General features: G+C 36.1%; 1 protein-coding gene and 1 pseudogene across 1 annotated transcript in view; one reads left to right on the top strand and one right to left on the bottom strand.

Moving 5' to 3' along the window:
- Positions 1-15,939, bottom strand: part of jarid2a (jumonji, AT rich interactive domain 2a) — a 39,824-nt gene extending 23,885 nt beyond the window's left edge. Inside the window, exons 1-2 of the mRNA XM_042741016.1 lie at positions 15,348-15,939; positions 2,721-2,844 (exon numbers count right to left, since the gene is read on the bottom strand). Of these exons, the coding sequence (XP_042596950.1) occupies positions 2,721-2,844; positions 15,348-15,392 (169 nt within the window). The 5' untranslated portion in view covers positions 15,393-15,939. The remainder of the gene's footprint in view (positions 1-2,720; positions 2,845-15,347) is intronic.
- Positions 15,940-18,370: 2,431 nt separating this feature from the next.
- LOC122140098 lies at positions 18,371-21,514 on the top strand (annotated as a pseudogene).
- The last annotated feature ends 1,306 nt before the right edge of the window (positions 21,515-22,820 follow it).

Here is a 22,820-nt window from a genome sequence, read left to right as displayed (position 1 = left end):
TTTCATGCTATGTATACTGCAAATACATTTACATGTTTATGTACTTAATAAAAATCACCTGCAACACATAATATCTGCTAAAATAAATGTATTTTAAATATAATAATTTTTTACTAGGGTGGGCCCGGAAATTAATAAATAATAATATATATGTAATTTATAATATAAATTATATTACATTTATAAGTTCATTTGATTAATAATATCAAATGATTCATTGCATATTTTATTTTAAAAGAACAGTTCACGTAAGAATGAAAATTCTGTCATTAATTACTCACCCTCATGTTTTTCCAAACCCGCAAGACCTTTGTTCATCTTCACAACACAAATTAAGATATTTTTGATTAAATCTGAGAGCTCTCTGAACCTCCACAGACAACAAGGGTACTACCACAATCAACGCACAGAAATGTAGTAAGGACATAGTTCAAATATTCCATGTGACATCAGTGGTTCAACTTTAATTTTATGAAGCTACGAGAATACTTTTGGTGCACAAAGAAAACAAAAATATGACTTTATTCAAGTCAACACATGCGTCGTGGTACTCTCCAAAACGATGCCAGGGTGATGCGGAGGAGAAGAATTGATAAATAAATTTGTTATTTTTGTTTTCTTTGCACACAAAAGGTATTCTCGTAGCTTTGTAAATTAAAGTTGAACCACTGATGTCACAAGGACTACTTGAATGATGTCCTTGCTACATTTCTGTACCTTGACTGTGGTAGTACCCTTGCTGTCTATGGAGGGTCAGAAAGCTCTCGGATTTCATCAAAAATATCTTCATTTGCGTTGTGAAGATGAATGAAGGTCTTACAGGTTTGGAACGACATGAGGGTGAGTAATTAAAGTGCCCCATTATGGATTTTTGAAAATTACATTTCATGCAGTGTGTAACAAGTGAATGAAAACATCCTGCAAAATTTTAAATCTGAAAGTCCACCGTGTATAAAGTTATTGTCTCGCAAAAGAAAGAGTTGACTCTGAATCATTGAAACAAGTCGTTTTTAAAATGAATCCCAAGCCGTTTCATGTTGATGTCAACATAAAAAAATGAGCATATTGCCCGCCCACTTGTTGGTCTTTTCTTGTTGAAAATGCAAATTCATTCTTTTCCACTAGATGTCGCTTGTAGAGGTTTCCCTTGTAACACTGTACACAAAGCAGCACTGTGCTCACAAATGCTGCTTTATTATGCATTACAGGCATGATGTAATGAAAATGAGACCATTCGGACCAATCACCGCAGATTAGCGTCACGCAAAGGAGGGGTTTTGCAAGGGAGTCATTAAGCAAATAAGGTAAAAATAAATGCATATTATAAGGCAATGAAAGTGTTTTTTGATCTTGCATGCATCTCAGCCTGTTGTTTGTCAGCATATTATAAGGCAATGAAATTACCCATAATAGGGGCATTTTAATGACAGAATTTTCATTGTGAACTATCTCTTTAAGTAAATATTTATATTATACAAATATATTTGCATTATACATAAAAACTATTTATATTAAAATAGACTTTTCAAAATACACATTATTCTGTACAGAGAGAGAGAGAGAGATTAATTACTTTATTACTTATTTATTTATTTATTTACACAAGTATGTCTGTGTTTGATGATGTTCCAGGGCATTGGAAATAAATTCTCAAGTGAAGTGCACTTCAGCAGAACCCTGTAAATCAGAATGCAGCTACTAACAGCACAGGGTAATGCGCCACACATTACAATTGTTAGAATTCTGCCTGATGCCTTTTAACTACAGAGAATGCGAAAGAATCTCTGAATGCAATGATAGCAATGCAGTGCTTTTGATTACGAAGCAATTCCAAAGGAATCCTTAAGTGTTAGTTACTGAAAGCACAATAAAGCGGAGAGCTCGTGAGGTGTTCTGTTCATGCCCTTGACATTCTCTGAGATGATGCACTGCACCATACACATGCAGGCAGGTCACTGAGTTCACCCCATTAAAGTGCAGTGATTTGAGAGAGTGAGAGCGCTTCACAGCCCTGGCACATGAAACTCATACAGAGAGGGCATTATTTACTTTGCTCACACATTTTCAATGCAATCATGGCAGATCAATAATACTCCTAATGGACCGCTGAGTTGCTGAGGAAATAAAGAAAAGTCCCACAGCGCCATGTGCCTCACTGAGTGTCACAGCTGGCTCATGATCTCAACGTCTGAGCTAAAATAATTCATCAAATACCAATGCACCTTCAAAATACCACATCAAACTGCACATTTCAGAGAATTTTAGTAGACAGAAGGATGATTACATCAAGTAAATGATGTAATAAGTTGTAATAATGTATTTCAAATACACTTTTGTATATTTATTTTTTACTAGGGCAACAGGATATGAATTTATTATATGGCCAAGGTGAAGACTTGGCTTATCAATATTAATTAGCTAATATGCTTGGATGTGCTAGAAAGATTACCTGGCAATGTCAGCATGAAGTTAATTAATATTCATGAGCTCAGTCTCAGTGCCATATAGTGACGTCTTAAAACTCATTCTAGCATCGCTATTAAGTTATTATATTGTCAGCATATCATTCTCTAAAAGTGGTTCAGAACGGCAGCTGAATGCAGCAGCGTCAGATGTTGAGGGTCACAAGAGTGAGATCCTTGCTGCAGCTGTTCTAAAGGTCAGTATCCATCTGTAGTCAAGATCGCTGAAGAACTGCTCTAGAAAAGATGTATACTCACCATTAACTATTCCAGTGCCATTTTCCACTTTGCTCTTCTGAGCCGTCTTAAACTCTTTAAGTGAGAGGTAGAGCACCCGGCGGACCACTCTCTCCTCCGACCACGGGATCCCATCGTTATCATCCTGCAGAAGGAAAAAAAGCTTATTTTAGAGCTCTAAAAATGAAACAGATGTGACCTAAAGTCATCTCACAAGAAAAATGTGCTCTCTAAATAAACCGTTTTGGGTTAATTAGTCAGACAACAGTCAAATAGTGGACAAAAAAAAAAACTCTTGTATTGTGAAACCACAGCTATACAGACAGAAGGCTGTGCTATAAATAGTGTAGTTGGCTGCGGTTTCTCCATTCCAGCACGTGTCAGAAAGCCTTTTATTACTGAATGCTCCAAAAGCAATCACAACAAATGCTCTCAGTGTTAGTATAACATTTGTTCCCCACAGATTACCTAATGTGCTGTAGTAAGACATCTTTCAAACTAGGTAGCTGAATGTCTTCACTGTTTTCCACTTTCATTCAGTAACGTGAACTCTTACATACTGTTAAATCTCTTTAGTATAACAGTCAGCTGATTTAGCCCATCACAATAAATCACCAGAAATGGGGTAACAACCATGCTTGGTCTCAATCATGTCCTCTAGTGTTGTACTGTCACTAAATTGCCCACCAACAGGCTAGTTACATGGGAAACAATACAATACAAAGCTGTCACTTGGGTAAACTACATTACTGTACCTTATTTAACCTTAAATGTAACAAATTAGTACCTTAAGTGTACATATTAGTTACTTTTAGCTTTTGTGCCTTAGGGTATCCAGTGACAGCTTTGTACCTTTCTTCTGCGAGTGTAGAATGGTTCAGGAGGTTGCACAGAAATTCAGAAGTCTTATATTTTAAAAAGAAAGAAAGAAAGAAAGAAAGAAAGAAAGAAAGAAGGGGAGGGTGATACACCAATGGACCCAATTAACAAGTAAATTAGAAATTTGCCAACCAGTAGAGATTTTGGACTATTCTGTGTATTCACGGTTACACGCTCAAGTGACGTTGCTGTGCTACATCGTGGTCACGAAAACTTGCCGCTTGCACACATTTTTAAGCACTGCAGTTTAAAAAAACAAGTGATTTTAAGCTGTTGAAATGCAATCCACAGCGAAAGAAAACTAATTTTATTATATGTGCCTGCTGTCTAAGATACTGTTTCTGAGCACTCTCAGAAAGGTGCATGCACGTGAAGACTGCTCATAGAGTTCAGGAGTACTGCATGGAGTTATTTTTGCTTGCTTGATCCTGAGAGCAAGAATCCCAATCATGCTGCCCTCCCCCAGTGACAGCAATGTGAAATACTTGAGATGATTAGGACGATGTGAAGTGCTTGACCCCAGCTTAGGGCCTCCCCATGGCACACGAAGAAAGTGGCACTCTCTGGGGAACTTCTAGTCACCATGGAGACGCTGTTCCACAGGTCTATTGTGGCAGTCATGTGAAAGTCCCTGTCAGGGTGAGCTCAAAACGACATGACATTTCACGAGCGAGAGCCAAGCTGTATTATTTATGAGATTATGCAAGTAGGGTCCCACAAAAAGAGCCACCAGAAAGTGGACTCAGTAGAATGCCAGAGAGAAATGCTTATCTTATAATGTGAACCCCAAAAATCCCATCTACTTAAACCATTTTAAACTAATGGTTTAAACACTGCACAAACAATAAGCTACTAAGAAGCAATAACAACAATAATATTTTTAATCTAAAACATCAGACAGGCAGTTATGGAGGAACAACTGATTATATATACAGTTAGGTCCATATATATTCGGACACAGGCACAAATGTTTTTTTTTTTTAGCTGTTGACTAAAACATATTTAAGTTACAGTTATAGAATTAATCTGGGTTTAAAGTGCACACTCTGAGCTTTAATTTGAGGGTTTTCTTGTTATAATTGAAGGAAAGGTTAAGGAATTACAGCTCTTTACCTCCCCCCTTTTTCAAGGGACCATAAGTAATTGGACAATTGACTCAACAGTTGTTTCATGAACAGATGTGGGCTATTCCTTCTTTAATTCTACATCAACTAAGCAGGCAAAGGGAGTTGAGAGTTGATTCTAAGTGTGCCATTTGCATTTGGAAGCTGTTGCTGTGAACCCACATCATACGGTCGAAGGAGCGCTCCATGCAGGTGAAACAGACAATTGTTAGACTTCAAAAACAAAACAAATCCATCAGTAAGATAGCAGGAACATTAGGAGTGGCCAGATCAACAATTTGTTACATTCTGAGAAATGAAGAATGCACTGGTGAGCTCAGCAACATAAAAAGCCCTGGACGTCCACGGAGGACAACAGTGGTGGATGATCGGAGGATCCTCTCCATGGTAAAGAAAAACCCTTTCACATCATCCATCCAACAGAATAACACTCTCCAGGAGGTAGGTGTGTCACTGTCAAAAGCCTCTTTTACATAGAAATTCTAGAAAATACATGTATAATGTGTACTGTGATTTGTCCCGGGATCGTTTGAATGTGGTTCATTCACACTGCCAGTGATTTTCCGGAATCTGTGTGTGTTGATTTGGCCACTCCAAATGTTCCTGCTATCTCTCTGATGGATTTGTTTTGGTTTTGATGTCTAACAATTGTCTGTTTCACCTGCATGGAGAGCTCCTTTGACAGCATGATGTGGGTTCACAGCAACAGCTTCCAAATGCAAATGGCACACTAATGGTGCTTTTCCACTGAATGGTACGGCACGGTACGGTTCACTTTTGGGGGGTTTTCCACTGGGTACAGTACCTGGTACTTTTTTTAGTACCACCTCGGTTGAGGATCCAAGTGAACCGTACCATTACAAAACTCTGTAAACTCTGCTGATCACGGATTGGCCGGAGAGAATTGTCACTCCCTGCGTCACTGAATTTGCGACACAAACACAAAAGAACCACTAGATTTAAATCAGCACAGCCAGCGAAGGATCAAACACAACTGTTTTGAACGAGCGCACCTTTTTTAACAACCAACAAGTTTCATTGTCTGTTGTGGAAGTACAGATGTTCTGCTCATTGATAACAGAGCGGATCCAGCGAGAGCTTGATGGGGTGACGCTGAATGAAACAAATTTTTTTTAGGAGTCGTGGCAGTAGAGGCGGCGCAACGACATGTGAATAATCCCACCCACTCTAAAGCGATACTAAACTGCAGTGGAAACGCATACCGTGCCGAGCCGTACCGTACCACGCAGTGGAAAAGTGCCATTAGAATCAACTCCAGACCTTATACCTGTTATTTGATGTAGAAATAATAAAGGAATAGCCCACATCTGTCTATGAAATGGCTTTTGAGTCAATTGTCCAGTTACTTATGGTCCCTTGAAAAAGGGGGGAGGTACATAGTCTACAATCAAGAGAAGACTTCACGTGAACAAATACAGAGGGTTCACCACTAACTGCAAACAAGCCCAGATTAGACGTTGCCAAAAAACATAAAAAAAAAAAAAAAAAAAAAAGCCAGACACCTTCTGGAAAAGCATTCTTTGGACGGCTAAAATTAAAGGGGGTCACATGATGCAATTTAAATTTTCTCTTTGGAGTGTTACAAGCTCTTGGTGCATAAAGAAGATCTGTAAAGTTGCAAAGACTAAAGTCTCAAATCCAAAGAGATATTCTTTATAAATGTTAAGAGTCAACCACTCCCCCCTAAAATGGCTTGTTGCTAACACGCTCCACATGTCTACGTTATAATGTGGGAAGATTTGCTTAACGCCGCCCAAATGTTCACGCAAAGAAAGAAGGTGTAACCTTTGATTCTCGCTGTTGTTGCGCCGCCATGTCGTGGTGTCGCTGTGTATTTTGTTGTGAAAGGCATTCGGCCAATCACAACGCACTGGATAGCTAGCCAATCAAAATATACCTCGCTTTTTTAGAACGATGAGCTTTGTAAAAATCAACACTTTTCAGAAAGGCGGGGCATAGAGGAGAAACAATAATGTACATTAAATGGAAAACAATGTGTTTTTTAACCTTAAACCGCATAAACACATTGCATTTCACCAAATACACAAAATAATATTATTTTTAGCAACGTCATATGATACCTTTTAAGATCAACCTGTACCAGAATGACGGGAAGAAAAAATAATATGGAGAAGACTCGGAACAGTTCATGATCCAAAGCATACAACATCTGTGAAACATGGTGGAGCGGTGTGATGGCATGAGCATGCATGGCTTCCAGTGACACTGGGTGACTGGTGTTTAGTGATGATGTGACAGAGGACAGAAGCAACCAGAAGAATTTTCAAGAGATATACTCTCTGCCCAGAGATTCAGTCAAATGCAGCAAAATTGAATGGGCGGCGCTTCATAATACAAATGGACAATGACCCAAAACACACAGCAAAAGCAACACAGGAGTTTTCGTAGGTAAAATATTTGATTATTCTGCAGTGGCCAAGACAATCTCCTGATTTCAACCCTACTGATCATGCATTTCACTTGCTGAAGATAAAACTAAAGGCAAAAAGACCCACAAACAAACAACAACTTAAGTCAACTGAAGTCAGCTGCAGTAAAGGCCTGGCAAAGCCTCACAAAGGAATAAACCCAGTGTTTGGTGATATCCATGAAACATCACTATATTACTACACTATCTACAACACACTATATTAAAGGTAAATGTGACAATTATTATAATGTGTTTATGTGAAGATTGCTTTAAATAGGCTACACCTAATGTAAAATATATTTAAAATATTTAAACATAATTTAATTTTTTTTTAATGTTTTGTAACATTTTAGGCCTAATAAATGATACAAATGATGCCACAAATTTTACTGTAGTGTTGAATGGCTACAATTATGCATTTTATCCATGTTGACAAATTTATTAAATCAAAAATACAGTAAGAACAGTAGTATTGTAAAATATTATTACAATTTTAGTATATTAAGGATGGTATTTATTTGAAACAGAAATCGTTAGTAACAAGGTAAAAGCCTTTACTGTCACTTTTGATCAATTCAGTGTATCCTTGCTGAATAAACCTGTATTTATTTCTTTCACAAAAAACTTTTGAATGATAGCGTATAAAAAACACAACATATACATACATATATAAATATTATAAATGTCATTGCTCTGATATGGCTTTAAACTGTTGTTTTCTCCTTCAATCATAAGACTGATAAAGGGGTCTGTATCCCAGGAGATTTAAAGCACAAAGCCTGTGCATTTCTGGAGGACAGAAGCACTCTGGATTTATGGCCAAATTCACTGATTTTATGCCAGCACAAGGTCCGCTGCCAATTCCAAATGCAATTTGCTTGCTTGATGCTTGAAAATTGACAGTTAAGTGAATGGTTCTAGGATATCCTGGTCTATTATTTGATCAAGAGGGCCTGACACACCTCATAAAAGAAAAGCAACAATGTAACTCCTCTATTATCACTAAACATGCCTGTTTATCCCAATAAAATACTGCATGCACTAATGTACAGTAGAACTTTCCATGTAAGGCAAGATCTCATATCAATACAGCAATCACAGACAGCACATGAGCCCAGTATCTCCTAAATCAATTAAACACTCATGTTGCTCATTTAACTGTCATAATCAGTTCCTCTGTGATAACGGCCTCATATGCATCTTCCTTTTAACCACATCGGTTGGCTATTGTGCATGTATCTCCGAGCAACAATTACACCAGCATCTCTCACCATGTCTCTAAATCATTTGCTGGTTTTTATTACGCCGCCAGCAACCCTGTCAATTATTGATAAAGGTGTATTGTGTCTGAAGTCATGAGGATAAGTCTGTCACCATAAGCACAATGCTGATCTTTCATGCTAGCGACACATATCGGTTGAATTAGAGGACTTTTTACATGTTTACATTGCGAGGCTATAATCCAAAGATCAAGTAAGGCATCAGAACAGCAACAAAGAGCAAAAACCAAACAACAGAGCACAAAGTCAGAGCAATAATGGCAGAATAATAGACTGCAGGCTGAAGCTTGTTTAATTTAGTGTGTGGGTTTGATTTGCATACAGATAACTTGTCAAATGGCTTTTATTAAACCTGACGGCTTTAATGAGTAAATTGCTCCCTTATGGATTTTAACAGCTTGAATCCAAAAGAAACTTGCATTATAATCAGGAAAATTATTGGGAAAGCTTTAATGTTTACCTGAAGTTTTGCATTGACACTGATTGAGACAGAGTTCGCCAATGTTAGTTGGGTCTGCGAACGCTGCTTCACACAGATCAAATTTAAACAGGGCAGCAGGAGCAGACGGGCTGTGGGCCAGCCTGCCAACATATCAAATCTGACCTTGCTACCCATCTGTCTCAGACCAGTCACACACACACACACAGCTGACTTACTACTAATGTTAACAAAAGCAAGCTGGCATGAAAGAAAAAACGGATCTACTATTTACCCAGGGCCAACAACCTGATGTTAAAAGCAGCAGAATCTTCACGGTACAAGCAGGCAATCGATTGTGAATGATGACTGGCATAAGCTTTTCAAACAAGCCATTCAACATCCCTGCATTCATGAAGAAAAATAACCCTAACATGAAATATTTATAAAAGCAACATGGAGCTGGAAATGTATTGACAGAGACTGTAAACAGGGATGCATGACATATCTGCCCTATAGCGGTTATCTGAGAATATCTATCTATGTTTTTAATTGAGGTATATATGAGAATATTGGATATCATCAATATTGTATATTTTTAATTGCTGCTGCATATTTGAAATTTGAAATTTTTCCATCATCTAGCACTAACTTGAAGGTATAATAATAGATTATTGCAGTCGTTTAACTCTTTAAAACCCTTTTAATTAAAAAGTGCATGTTGTGGTGGGTTGCTATGTGTGTGGGGTGTGCATAAAATTGTGTTATTATTCATCTCCGTAATTTGAATGATCTATTATATTGTTTTTCATTCTGTACATTATACTTTTGTGAGGCCTAACTGTATAGCACACAAAACCATCTATTTAGTTTTTCAGTACTGAATTTTTTTCTTGTAGTTTTTTAAACTACACCAGACAGATTTTTTCCCATATATTGCTAGTAAGTTATATAAATAATTACCAAGAAACCGAGTTAACCATGAAATTTTGAAGTAGAATGACTGAAATAGTACTAACATACTCCAATAATCTTTATTTACAACTTCGAAAAGTAATTTTTACAGTGTAGTATAGATTAATAATATCAGCCATTTCTCAGGTATGGTACTGATAAAGGGCTGAACCCAAAAAAGGTGTGCCAATCTTTTACATCTTTATCAGACAGAATTTCAATATGGGTGCAGAAGAAAGACATTTCAGGGAAAATCTACTAGAATATCCCGCTCAGAGTGACAAATTGTGCAAAAAAAAAAAAAACTTTCCTCAGAACGGTGCATTTGCATCTCTTTGCTTTGTTAAAGCACATACAGTCCTGATGATAAATAATGAACAACACATTATAAATTATCCCCAATAACAGAGCTGCTGATCTTCTTGCTTGCATTGCAAATAAATATTTTGGTATTCCCAGGTTCAGCTCTGTGGCACACATTCCTCGCTGACTATATAAACACAAAGGACTCAATGCTCAGGGGAGTTCCCACAAGCCTGTTTGTAGCGCTGCATCCTATAGGTTTGCTTATCAGTGACAGCACTCTCTACACATTCACCTTGCTGTGAAGACAGATTGCTGCAGACGGAGCCAAGGAAGCACAGACCCACCCAATGACAATCCCTTCTCCTGCCATGACAACAGGAGAATGCCAGTGGCAAACCTGGCTGCTTTACCATATGCACCTTCCTCCCTCTATTTCAATACACATGAGCAGCATTAAACAATATGCTTGTGGTTGGATGAATTAAAACAAATTTAAAACTCAGTGATCTAGTACAATGCATGAAGTAGTATGAGGTCTCAAGAGACAACAGACGCTGGTGGAGTCACCTTGCACTGATTTTCACCCATGTTTCTTTCATTCGAGAACATAAAGCTATAACTTTTAAGATAAAAATGCTTTGTAGCAGCAAACAAATAGAATCCCTTTACCTTTAAGGGTACTGGTATTTGAAGTACATTGAAACACATACTGGAAGCCGGAACACACTAAATGCAGCAATATTTGCTTATCCAAGTTTTACAGAAGTCTTTAAATACATCAAATTGCTATTTATGCCATCTAAGGCCATTAAATCAATAGACAAAAGCCAGACACATTTCTTGATAAAAACATCTCTTGATAATAACATCACAGCAATAACTATACCCAATTTAGCAAGCCCATTCTGATACACTATGTCTCCTTGGAGTTTGGGATGACTGCATCAAGTAGTGCACAGCTGGACACGTCTGAGACAGAGGGATGAAGCAGCCATTACAAGCTGCCTGCAGTTTTGACATCATCCTTTGTTTTATTTGAGAGTTGTAACACAGGAACAAAATTCAGTTACTCAGATAAAATGCAACAATGCCATACAGTAGTAGATGGCACACACAATATTAATCATTTTCCTTTGCTTATTTATCAACTCATCACAGACAAATATTATCCAGTGATTTAACAATGTGGACATTACAAAGATTCATGTGTTACATATTATTATTATTATTAATTAAATTCAAATTAATTTAATCATATCATATTATTCATTAAGATCCTTTAGAAATCATTGTTAAGATATTGCTTTGGTGCTCATAAAACGTTTCTTATTATTATCAATGTTGAAAACAGTTGTGCTGCCTAATATTTTTCTGTAAACGGTGATACTTTTTTCAGGCTTCTTTGATAAACAGAAAGTTGAAAAGCATCTAATTTTTCTGTAACATTATAAATGTCTTTAATGTCGCTTTTGAACAATTTCATGCATACTTGCTAAACAAAAGTACACCCCCCATCTTATCTTGACACTCTATAGTGTCAAGATTAGCACTCAAATTCATAAAAGTTAAACAATGAGATCAATATTCAATATATATATTGATCAATATATCAATTCCTTTCATTTGTAAGTTAAACAATGAGATCAATATGATGAACTAATGACATCCCACACCATGTCAATTCTGTTGTTACTGTGTTATAGCACCAATATGACATTATTTAAACAATTAATTTTACAGTGCCAGCGTCTCATATAAGCATGTTACTAAAATTAATACAATAACAGTCAGCTCTACAAAATAATTACACAGCAAGTGCATGTAGTCCATTAGTATTATTCATTACTTATGTAAATACACAGTAAAATGAACACTGTAATATAAAGTGTCACCAAGTATTTCCTCAGGCCCTATATTTCAAACCACATTAGCAATCATATATCATACAAACGTAGACCAAAATCCTTGAACTGCATTGAAACATATTAACCAATGCAGTGACTAAAGTGAAAACAGATTGTGACGAAATTAAAGGTCCATTATGTCTCTGTCAGTTACAGAGATGAGGACCAAAAGTTTAAAAATGTTAATGAAATAGATTAGCATCGGCATTATTTAGGATTAAACCTACAATTTATGATTTAACAGCCTGGCTTCTTATCGTTTAAGCTATCCACTAAACCAGTTAGTCAAGATTTGCAATAACAGTCAACATATTCAAGATTTAAAAAAAAAAAAAGCAAAGCAAACCCTTTGAATGAATTAGTCTTTCTAGTGTTTGTAAATGTAGCACTACCTAAACTGGGTCAGTGTAGCATGGGCTTTACTTCTCTGTTACTGTGAGAAGCAAACTGATGCCAAGGATGAGTCTAAGGGAGCTAAACATATATCAGATATCTCTGACTGCTGAGGCCAAAGAAAATGTGTGGGACACAAGAGCTTCCAGTTTAGATGGCCATCTCTGGCATGTGCGGCAGGCCTGTGCTCACTGTAAACACAGAGCGATATATATCTGCCAATTTCTGCTCTGATGTTGTCACATTAAATAGATTTGTTTTCACATACGGTGCTCAGAAGAAAGCGTGAAACGCGATTTCTTACAGCCTTCTTCATTTCTGCAGCCTGTTCATTTACACTACACTTCAATAATGTTACAATAATCCTCAGTAATAATGTGTGCTGTAACCTCACCTAATCCTGAATGACATTTTGTAATATTCCTAAACAGAAAGAATGAGATCAAACGGCATAATGGGAACTGCAACAGAGGAGTTTCTGTGTAAATACAGGCCGGTTTACAATGGAAAGTGACATATCAACTTTGCTGCTGAATCATGCGGTCCTAATCAGAAATCTCTTGATCCCTTTGTTGATTTAATAACCAACCATATCCGGTTTGGAAAAAAAGAAGAAAGAATGTAAAACATTCTCAGTCTCAATATCCACAATGTGCTATTTATATTCATAGCCTTGCGCTTTCAAAAACATTCGAGGTTTATTCATAAAATTACCTTCACATTGAACTCTGACTGTGTTTATCATGAAGTGTTATAAGTGTGTTTGTGCTAGTGCCGTCACATATCTAAACATCTAAGCGACAGCTGTATTTGATCTGCAGGATTGCAATGAATTACAGCGAATACCAACTAAAGCCATAAGCAGAGAGCGCTATACAAAGAAGCTATCATCTTTAAACTGATCATTCGCAGCCTCATACAACCATACTCAATGTTCAGAGCTTGTACTTCAAGCCATGTGGCAATTAAACATCAGAGAGTCAATGTAAACATAGACATCAGACAGCAACTGAATGAAATGGTAACCCTCAAAGAATGACAGTTCATAAATTTGAATACTTTGCTGTATTTGAATTTCTTTCTTTATTGGTGGAATCTGCTTTTAAATCTAGAATTGTATGTCAGCATTTTGTCCTAGAGCCTGTTTTCTTGTGATCAAGATGGATTATAATGTTTCCTAGATAAGATTATATTCAAAGGGATGTAGATTAGTAGTTCCCCACCAGGGGTCTGGGGCCCACTAGGGGGCAGCAGCAAACTTCCAAGGGGACCTGAAGGTGAATTCAAGTCCGCATGAAATCAAATTTGAGTTTATTTACTTTATAAGCGCACACTGCTAGTCTTGATGTGAACAATTAATCCATGCAAGTTAAAAACTGTTTGTCTTGGTAATCTTTAATCAAAATCTGAACATTTGCTTCTTCTCTGGAATGGCATTCCTTCTCTGATGACGTCATTTTGACGGCTTGCGCAGAATATCTTTAAACACACCCCTCCAACCGTTAGGTTGCTATGAGTGAGAGACAGAGAGGAGGAGCCCAAAAATAAAACCCCGCCCTCTATTCAATATTCTGTTTCAACTGGAAACACGTGTATACCATTGAGAAGGTCCTTCAGATATTGCTGTGGACAAAAGAGGCCTGGTATAGATGCAAGTTTAAGTAATAGGGCTTCAAAGTCTAAACTATTTCTCCTTTATTCTTAAAAACACAAATCAAACAAAAACAAATTGTAATAGTTTGAAATAAATACAACACATACACAGATGAAATGGTGATGCATATGGACCTGAACATTTTACTACTATAAAAAAACAGTGATTTTTAATTAACACTGATTTTTTTATTTTATATGATTTTTTTTTTGTATCTGTGATACTATAGTTTTTATTCATATTTAAATTAGTTCTTATTTTAATATTTTCCCATTTATTTTAGTTTAAGGTTTCAGTAATTTTTACTGATTTTTGAAATTTTTCCTATGTCTTTATAGTTTTTATTAATTTATTATTACAGTTTTAGTACATAAAGTAAAGCTAAATGAGAAATGTTGCCTTGGCAACTAGCTAAAAGTAAGGCAGTATTTTATTTATATCATAATATCGTTATACCAATTTATTTATAGTAAATAAGCATTTTATTCCAGTTAATGTTTATTTTATTTCAAACTTTAGCTTTGGTTTGAATGCCAATGATCAGAATTACTTATTAGATAGGGTCGATGGGCCAAACAAGAGAAAATGACCCTAATACCTCACTAGGAGATGAGTTTGATCGCTCGTGACTCGATTACTTAATTGGACTACAGCAAACACATCTGATAATGTGACAGCAGGAGGGGTATGAGGGACGATTTTAGCATATATCTTAATAAAGAGGTCAGTCTGCTTACAGCATCGAACCAGTAGGAGGTCAGAGACTGGCTGTAAACCACCTCAGCCTTAACCACAACACAAGCATCTGCCCACGATTTGACATGCTAAGTTCTCGTGACATTGAAAAACCAACCTACACACACACTCACAGAATGACGACCGCAAACACACACACACTGACACACAAACTGACCACGCTATAGTGTCGCGAGACGGTCGTCTGCATCGACTGGAGCTACTGTATGACAAAGCTGACAGTGGAAATCAACATAATAACATGTCACAGACACCGGAAATGCGAAACGTAACAAGGTACACTTCAAAAGCCCAATGCATTATTTGGGTCAACAGCAAGATACGGATCGGCCACCCTGTCCTTAAGCTCTAATTCAAATAGAAGATGGTTCATGGACTGGTCGTTTATAACATCTGACCTAATTCTGTCACAAACCTGATGATAACTTAAAACGGGGGACAACAGCGATGTGATTAATGCAAATTAAGATGCAGCTGCGACTGAATTCGATGGTCACGCAACGGATTAAACGTCAAATTTGCACTTACAAATTTCTTTTGAATGATATTTCTCTTCGGCCTTTCCCTACTCATTTTGCCCTCCAGACTGAATTCATTAAAGGTCAGACGGCCACATCAATTCTGATTATTAAAAAAAAAAAAAAAAAAAATCTTTCCGTTGTTGTAGCACGTGATTATTTAAATCCCTGGTAGCAAAATGTCGAGGTAGGCAGAGAATGTTGTATCCCGGTCGATCGGCGAAGCCTGTCTTCTTTTCACAGCTCAGTACACCAAAGAGGTAAAAGAACCTAAATCCGAAGATCCATGGCGATTAGAAAGCGTCTGTGTAAAAAAAAAACAACGGCAACATATCCACCGAAATGAGCTGGAGCAGCCAGTCTTCCATTTGAAAGCTAAACAGCGTATTGTCAAGGCTCCCCGCACCACATTCTTGCAGTCAAAATAAAAGCCAGCTTCTGGCTTCCATTCTCGTAGGTTGTAATGTATCGTTTATTGTTACATTATGCGGGTGCAAAACAGTCAAACACACCAATTTGAAAAATCTAGAGTTGGGTTTTGGCTGCCGCTGTGCTCCCTCATATTGTGTGAACTCAATGGCACCGATGTTACTGCGACCTAGTGGCGTCTTTCATAGGAGGCTCCGTCCTATCATCCACCATCAGCGCGTTTAGCGGTACATTTGAAAAGCCTGTCGCGAAACATTGCACGAATCTGTGCTTTTAACGTATTTCAGCCATCTGAAATATAAATCTTATCACGAAGTATTTTTGACTGAGCTGCTAATATCAATTAGCCTTGAGTGTAAGAAGGTGCAGAGGAACAAAATGCATGAAAAGGACTTAAAAAAAAAACCACAAGTGCAATGTGGATACAAAATAAACACTTTTGGAGTATACTACATGTTATTATAATTGCCATGAAGCTTCGGTGATTCACATTATCATGAATGGCATTAGAACATCGTCACCAGTTTGCAAACAATGCAAAATAAAATCACTTCCATGCATCCTGATCAAGGGTCAAAATGCAAATGCCAGATTGAAATGGTTTTATATGACTCAGTTTAGTGTTACAAATTATTTCTAACTGATAGGATCAGTGTGAATAATGAACCTACAGAAACATTCGATTCACATGCAAACATATATATATATATATATATACAGAAACATTCGTATATATATATATGAACCTACAGAAACATTCGATTCACATGCAACCTATACGTTGCTTTAAATAAAATGATCAAATTTACTAGTTTTGGAAACCCACTGCCCTAAATGCATCATACTATGCCAATGTTGGTGAAATCAAGGAGTCTTTAAGGATTATATCAAACCCCTCTCTGTGATAATCCTGGGATTATTTCTAAAAATAAACACCCTGATCAGCAATCCCAGTATATGGGGATAAAACTGATGGGGTATTTTTCCCCCATTACAGTGAGAAATGTTCTGAGTGTCATTCATTTGAATTAGACAACAGGGTTGCTGCAAAAAAAGTAATGGATCATATTCAGTTATTTAACAAGTTAATTTAAATTTACATTGATTCATTTAGATATTAGCAAAAACAATTTTCAAATGAGGACAATCACAAGCAATTTATCATAAAGAGACAAGAATTTTCAACAATTCGCAATGATGTATTAGAATTAGAGAATTCAAATATTTATTTATTTATTGGTCGGCTGGTTGATTGTGTCATCTCCATAATGCTTATAACAATGTAAAGACTGCTTCTTAGTTCAAGTCTCAGTTGTATATTGTTGTTTTCATATCCTTTCCTTTGGTTCTAGAATTCTTTTCTTTTCTTTTTTTTTAGCTGGAAAAAAATGCAAGATAGGATATTCCTGTGATTGTGCAGCTAAAGATCTGCTGAAGTTTGTTCTTTGTCTTTCTACCAGAAACGTTATCATTCAGCCTGAGCCTGAGGGCAGATAGGCCTCTTTAATTGGAACAGCGTTAAAAATAACCTCAAGAAGTATCAGGGGCATATCACAGCACAAGTGCCCATTTCATTACGCCAGAGATTTTGGCTAGAGTTGTAAATGCCAAAGACAGGAAACACAAACTGAAAGAAGTTGGTAATGGTTTTGGGATACAAATAATTAAACCACTTTATAAAGAACCACTAGAAGAAAAAAAAAAAAACCTTTTTAAGGTGTATTTTATTTTCAAAATGTCATACATTCTGACTTTTAAGTGAGATAATTGTCACTGAATTTAGGATACATTAGAATTCATGGCTGAGTGCTGTTTACATTTTCTTTATTGAATTTAAAAAAAGAGGAATATTGTAGTACTCTAAGATTTGTTAAATCACATGAGCCTGTTAAAGTCTGCAAAACAAGAACTTGTCTGGTATTTTCTCCCATTTTGTTCTAAAAAACAGGGTTTTAAGTAGACTATGAATGCTGTAATTCACCACTAATAATGGGCCACCCTGCTGGCAGGAGAATCAATTCATCACTTTAAAACATGCCTGTCCTTGGGGCAGAGTCAGAGATGTAGGCTAATTGTGAAGCACTAGACTTTGAAGAGAAGTGCTCAGCAGAACAGAAAAGATTTTTGGTTGATTGCCAAACCAAGCAAACTCTCAAGGAAGTGTAGTTTTCATACAAAGACAGGACACGGTTCAGGTTGGGAGAGATTGATCTGCTTTAGATCCACAGTATATGCATTGTTTACTTTAAGAGTTGGTCAGATGTTAAATGAATGTATTTATATAACAAGGTATTATGAATATCTTGTTTCTTTGGATTATGTATCTACCGTCATCAATAACTAATAGGTTGACCCTATAAAATGTGTGTGTGGTGAATAATCACTCAGATATGGTTGTTGTGAACCCTTATTGTGGCATAACTTCAACTGTAGCAGATGGACTTGGGGTGTTCAGCATGAATCCACCGGGCATCATTGTATTAGAGTAGCCAATGCTGAAATATTCAGAAAATGAACAAATTATGACTCACTTGATCATTAAAACAATACATCATAGCTCAGAAATGCATTTAGTGTCCTTTATAGTGGAAATGAAAACATGTACTTGATAGAGTTTCAGTATATTGAATTATTTGTTTTTTTATTTCTGATGCTGAATCTCTGCACGTGTTTTTTCAAACAGATGGAGGCAAGCTGGAGCTCTGCTGCAGCCATTAATAGCCATCTACTAACAGTTCTGTAATTAATGCAATGTCCCTCTGAACCATCAAAGCCAACAACATTTAATTTATGGCCTTAAAATGTCCATCACCACAATTTAAGTGTTATAGTGTTGTAAACTTGTGGCATTCTAAGAATTTGTGAATGTGAGGGAGTGTTTTTAAAATAAATATGATAAGATTTAATATTTTTAGTGGGCTTATTAATTAATCTACTATAAAACAGGCTACAAAATTAACTACTGTAAACTAAACCAAAATAATAATGTTGTCAAAGCAAAGCATACGAGTCCTTCATTATAAAGTGCTAGTGATCAAAGGAAATCATACAATTCATTAAAAAAGTAAAATATGGAATTGAAATAATTTCGGGTACAAGTAAAAACACGAAGCACATGACCATCAAACAACTACATGTTCTCAATCTTGTGACAGAAATGGGCAACTAATACAATTCATGAGCTTCTAACACCCCCTTCTGGTTATTGAGTAACTAGCAACTATCAAACTCTCCGATGATCAAACGTGACAACAGACAATTTGTAAACAGTTTTAAGCAGGCCTCTGATTTTTGTCAGTCGCCCGAAGCAGAACGGTTAAATAGCCTAATGATTTTGCAGTCTTAATCTGTGCTTGATTAAACATAGGTATTTCTTATTTATGATAGCACGGGCTAACTTTCTCACAGGTTATGGAGAAGCCATGCATATTAGCTACCACACTTGGAGCACCCGGTGGCATCTACAAGTGCTGTGCACCCTCTCATGTGGGATTATAGTGAGACACACTTCACTAAAATCCCATATGAGAGGTTTGTACAGAGAAAAGAAGACTTTGCTGAGAAAATCCAGGCAGTGTTTGTTTGGGGTGCTGGAGCTTTAAAAGTTGACCAGAATCTGCTATTGTCTTTGCCCAACCTCAAAGCTGTTGTTAATGGTGGGATATGAGTAGTAGACCACCTTGATATTCCTCTGATTAATAGCTTTGGAGTCAAAGTTTCCAACATTCCTCATGTAGTGGATAATGCCACTGCAGATATTGGTGTGAGTTTGATGTTGGCATCTGCAAGGAAAATTGCTGAAGGTGAGAGATACAGTTTCCTTTCTGTACTACTTCCTGATTTATCATATTGTTGACTGATTCCATTGGGAATTTCTTTTTCTTTGCAGGACACATTTTTTCCAAATTCCGAGAGTCTGATAATTTTCCAGAGTCCTCTCTGGACACTGATGTTACCGGAGCCACCCTGGGCATCATCGGCATGGGTAGAATAGGATACAAAATAGCCAAGAGATTTCAAGGGTTTGAGATGAAAATCCTTTACCACAATAGGAATCGAAGGTGAATCTGTTGAACTTTGATTAAAATATTCACAATGTCACTAAACAGCTTCTTACCAGCTTGAATAATACATAAACTATCAGTTTTCAGTATATTTATTCTACAAGAAGTAGTTAGACATTGCTTTAAAATATTAAAAATGTCACTGATATACACAACTGGTCAAAATTTCAAGTTTTTTTCTTTCTTTTTTTTTATATTTGCTTTTATTAAAAGATGCATTAAATTGATCAACAGTGACAGAAAGATGTTACAAAAGACATTTAGTAAAATTCTGTCTTCCACAAAACAAAATTAAGCAGTACAACTGCTTTCAAAATACATGAAAATTAGAAATGTGCATCAAATCAGCATATTAAAATTATTTCTGAAGAATCATGTGACACTGAAGACAGGAGTATTGGCTGCTGAAAATTCAGCTGTACCATCACAGGAATAAATTACATTTTAAAATATATTTTTAATAGAAAACTGATATTTTAAATGGTAGTAATATTTCTCAATTTTTCTGTATTTTTGATCAAATAAATGCAGCCTTGGAGTGCTTAAGAGACTTTCAGAAACATTAATAAAAACATCTTGCCAACCCCAAACTTTTGAAAGGTAGTGTATGAACATACATGGTCAGTATTGCAATTATTCCTTTTAAAATGAAGTGTAAAATTACAATGGTGCCTTTCAGCTAGGTTGCGTATTTAGTCTGTGATTGGGATAATATTTAATTATACAAGGCCTTATGGGTTTAGGTCAGGACTTTTTAACATTAGATTGGCTAAATGTAATACTTTAATTTAATTTCACAACATTTTATATGTTCAGGCCTGAGAGAGAAGAGAGAGCAGCTGGGGCCACATATTGTGCAAGCATGAAGGAGCTGTTACAGAGGTCAGGCTTCGTCATGGTGCTGGTCAATCTGTGTCCCCTCAGACGCACTAACTGATTGCTGCCAAAGAGTTTGCCATGATGAAACCCAATAGCACCTTTATCAACATTAGCAGAGGTAATGTAATAGGCTGGAAAAAAGCAATCCAATTAAACAGAAGCAGCCCTGTTTGAGAACTACTTTCCTTGTCATAGGCTTGGTAGTGGACCAAGATGCTTTAGTGGATGCTCTCAAGAAGAAAATGATACGAGCTGCTGCTTTAGATGTCACGTATCCCGAACCACTTCCCAGGTTTGTTTTGCTTGGCACGTTTTTGTTTAACAAATTGCTTAAATCACTATAAGGGCTATAAGGAGGATAGTAAAATAGCAAACCTAAATGTTGTTATTATTTTTTTTTGTTACAGTTGTAGTATAAATGATATGCGTTTTGCTTATATACAGGGATAATCCCCTGCTGTCCTTCCCAAATGTCATCATCCTGCCTCATGTAGGAACCCACACCGTGGAGACCTCACAGATCATGGTGGAGAGGATGGTGACCAATGCCTTGGCCGCTGTAACTGGAGGCCAGCTTCCTGATGAAGTCAAGGCATAGAGCCAGAACACAGAGCCATCTGTTCCTCTTTTGTTTTTAACCAGCAAAACAGAAAATACTAATAGATTTAGTAATCATTTTATTCTGTTTTGTGATTCTGTTTTGTCCATACAAGTCATTTTTTAAATGTTTTATGTATAGTAATTCAGTAGCCTAAAGAATATTAAAGGATGTGTTAGATTGAACAGCACAGTATAAATAATTTTTTTTTTCCGTCCAGCAAAATCTCACATTTCTTACCATTAAAAAAAGATCATGATGCTAAGAAAGAATTACTCAAAAATAAACGTGACAATACAGTTATGTATGGGTGTCTTTTCATACTTTATACTGCACATGTGCTACTGTATGTGGATTTTAGGTAAATAATTTTTTGTTTGTTACTTTTATGTAGTTATGTATTTACATACATATAGAGAGAAAGATAAGCAGGCAGAAACACTAAGTGAAGATTGCATGATATCCTAAAATAAAATAATTTATTACGTTTTAGAATATACATTTTTCTTTTATCCTTTATCTCTCTCTGTCCCTCTATTTATACAGTGTGTATGTATACACACAAACATATACTACAGTTCAAAAGTTTGGGATCAGTAAGACTTGTAATGTTTTTAATGAAGACTGCATTTATTTGATCAAAAATACAGAAAACAACAGTAATCTTGCTAAATGTTATTACAATATAAAATAATGGTTTCTATTTTAATATCCTTTAAAATATCATTTATTTCTGTGATGCAATGCTGAATTTCCATCAGCCATTACTCCAGTATAAATTATCACATGATCCTTAAGAAATCATTCTAATATGCTGATTTATTATTAGAATTATCCATATTGGCAACAGTTGAGCTGCCAAATGTTTTTTTGGATTTTAAGGATTTTTTTAATGAATAAAAAGTTAAAAAGAACAGCATTTATTCAAAATATAATTATTTTGTTAACAATTTAAATCTTTGCTACCACTTCTTATTAATTTAACACATCCTTGCTGAATAAAAGTTTTGATTTCTTTCAAAAAAAGAAAGAATAAAAATGTACTGACCTCAAACTTTTGAACGGTTTGTTAGAAAAGATTTCTATTTTAAATAAATGCTGTTCTTTTAAATTTTTATTCATCAATGAATCCTGAAAAAAGTATCACAGGTTCCAAAAAAATATTAAGCAGCACAACAGTTTCCAGCACTGATAATAAATCATCATATTAGAATGATCTCTGAAGGATCATGTGACACTGAAGACATCACAGGAATAAATAGAAAAATGTTATTTTACATCATAATAATATTTCACAATATTACATTTTTCCTGTATTTTTGAAGAGCAGAAGAAACTCCTGTAAAAAACATTAAAAATCGTTCTGATCCCAAACTTTTGAACGGTAGTGTATATATAAATGTAATTTTGTAGTCAGCTGGTTCACAAATAAATTATTGCACGCTTATCTAAGTGATCTTCAGTCTAATTAGAGACACTGTAATCTACTAATGTCCTGTCGTAGTTTCCGTGT

This window comes from Cyprinus carpio, chromosome B16 (genome assembly GCF_018340385.1).
Source record: "Cyprinus carpio isolate SPL01 chromosome B16, ASM1834038v1, whole genome shotgun sequence".
NCBI classification, from domain to species: Eukaryota; Metazoa; Chordata; class Actinopteri; order Cypriniformes; family Cyprinidae; genus Cyprinus; species Cyprinus carpio.
Note: the sequence above shows the minus strand (reverse complement) of the source record. Positions and strands in the feature narration are given on the sequence as shown.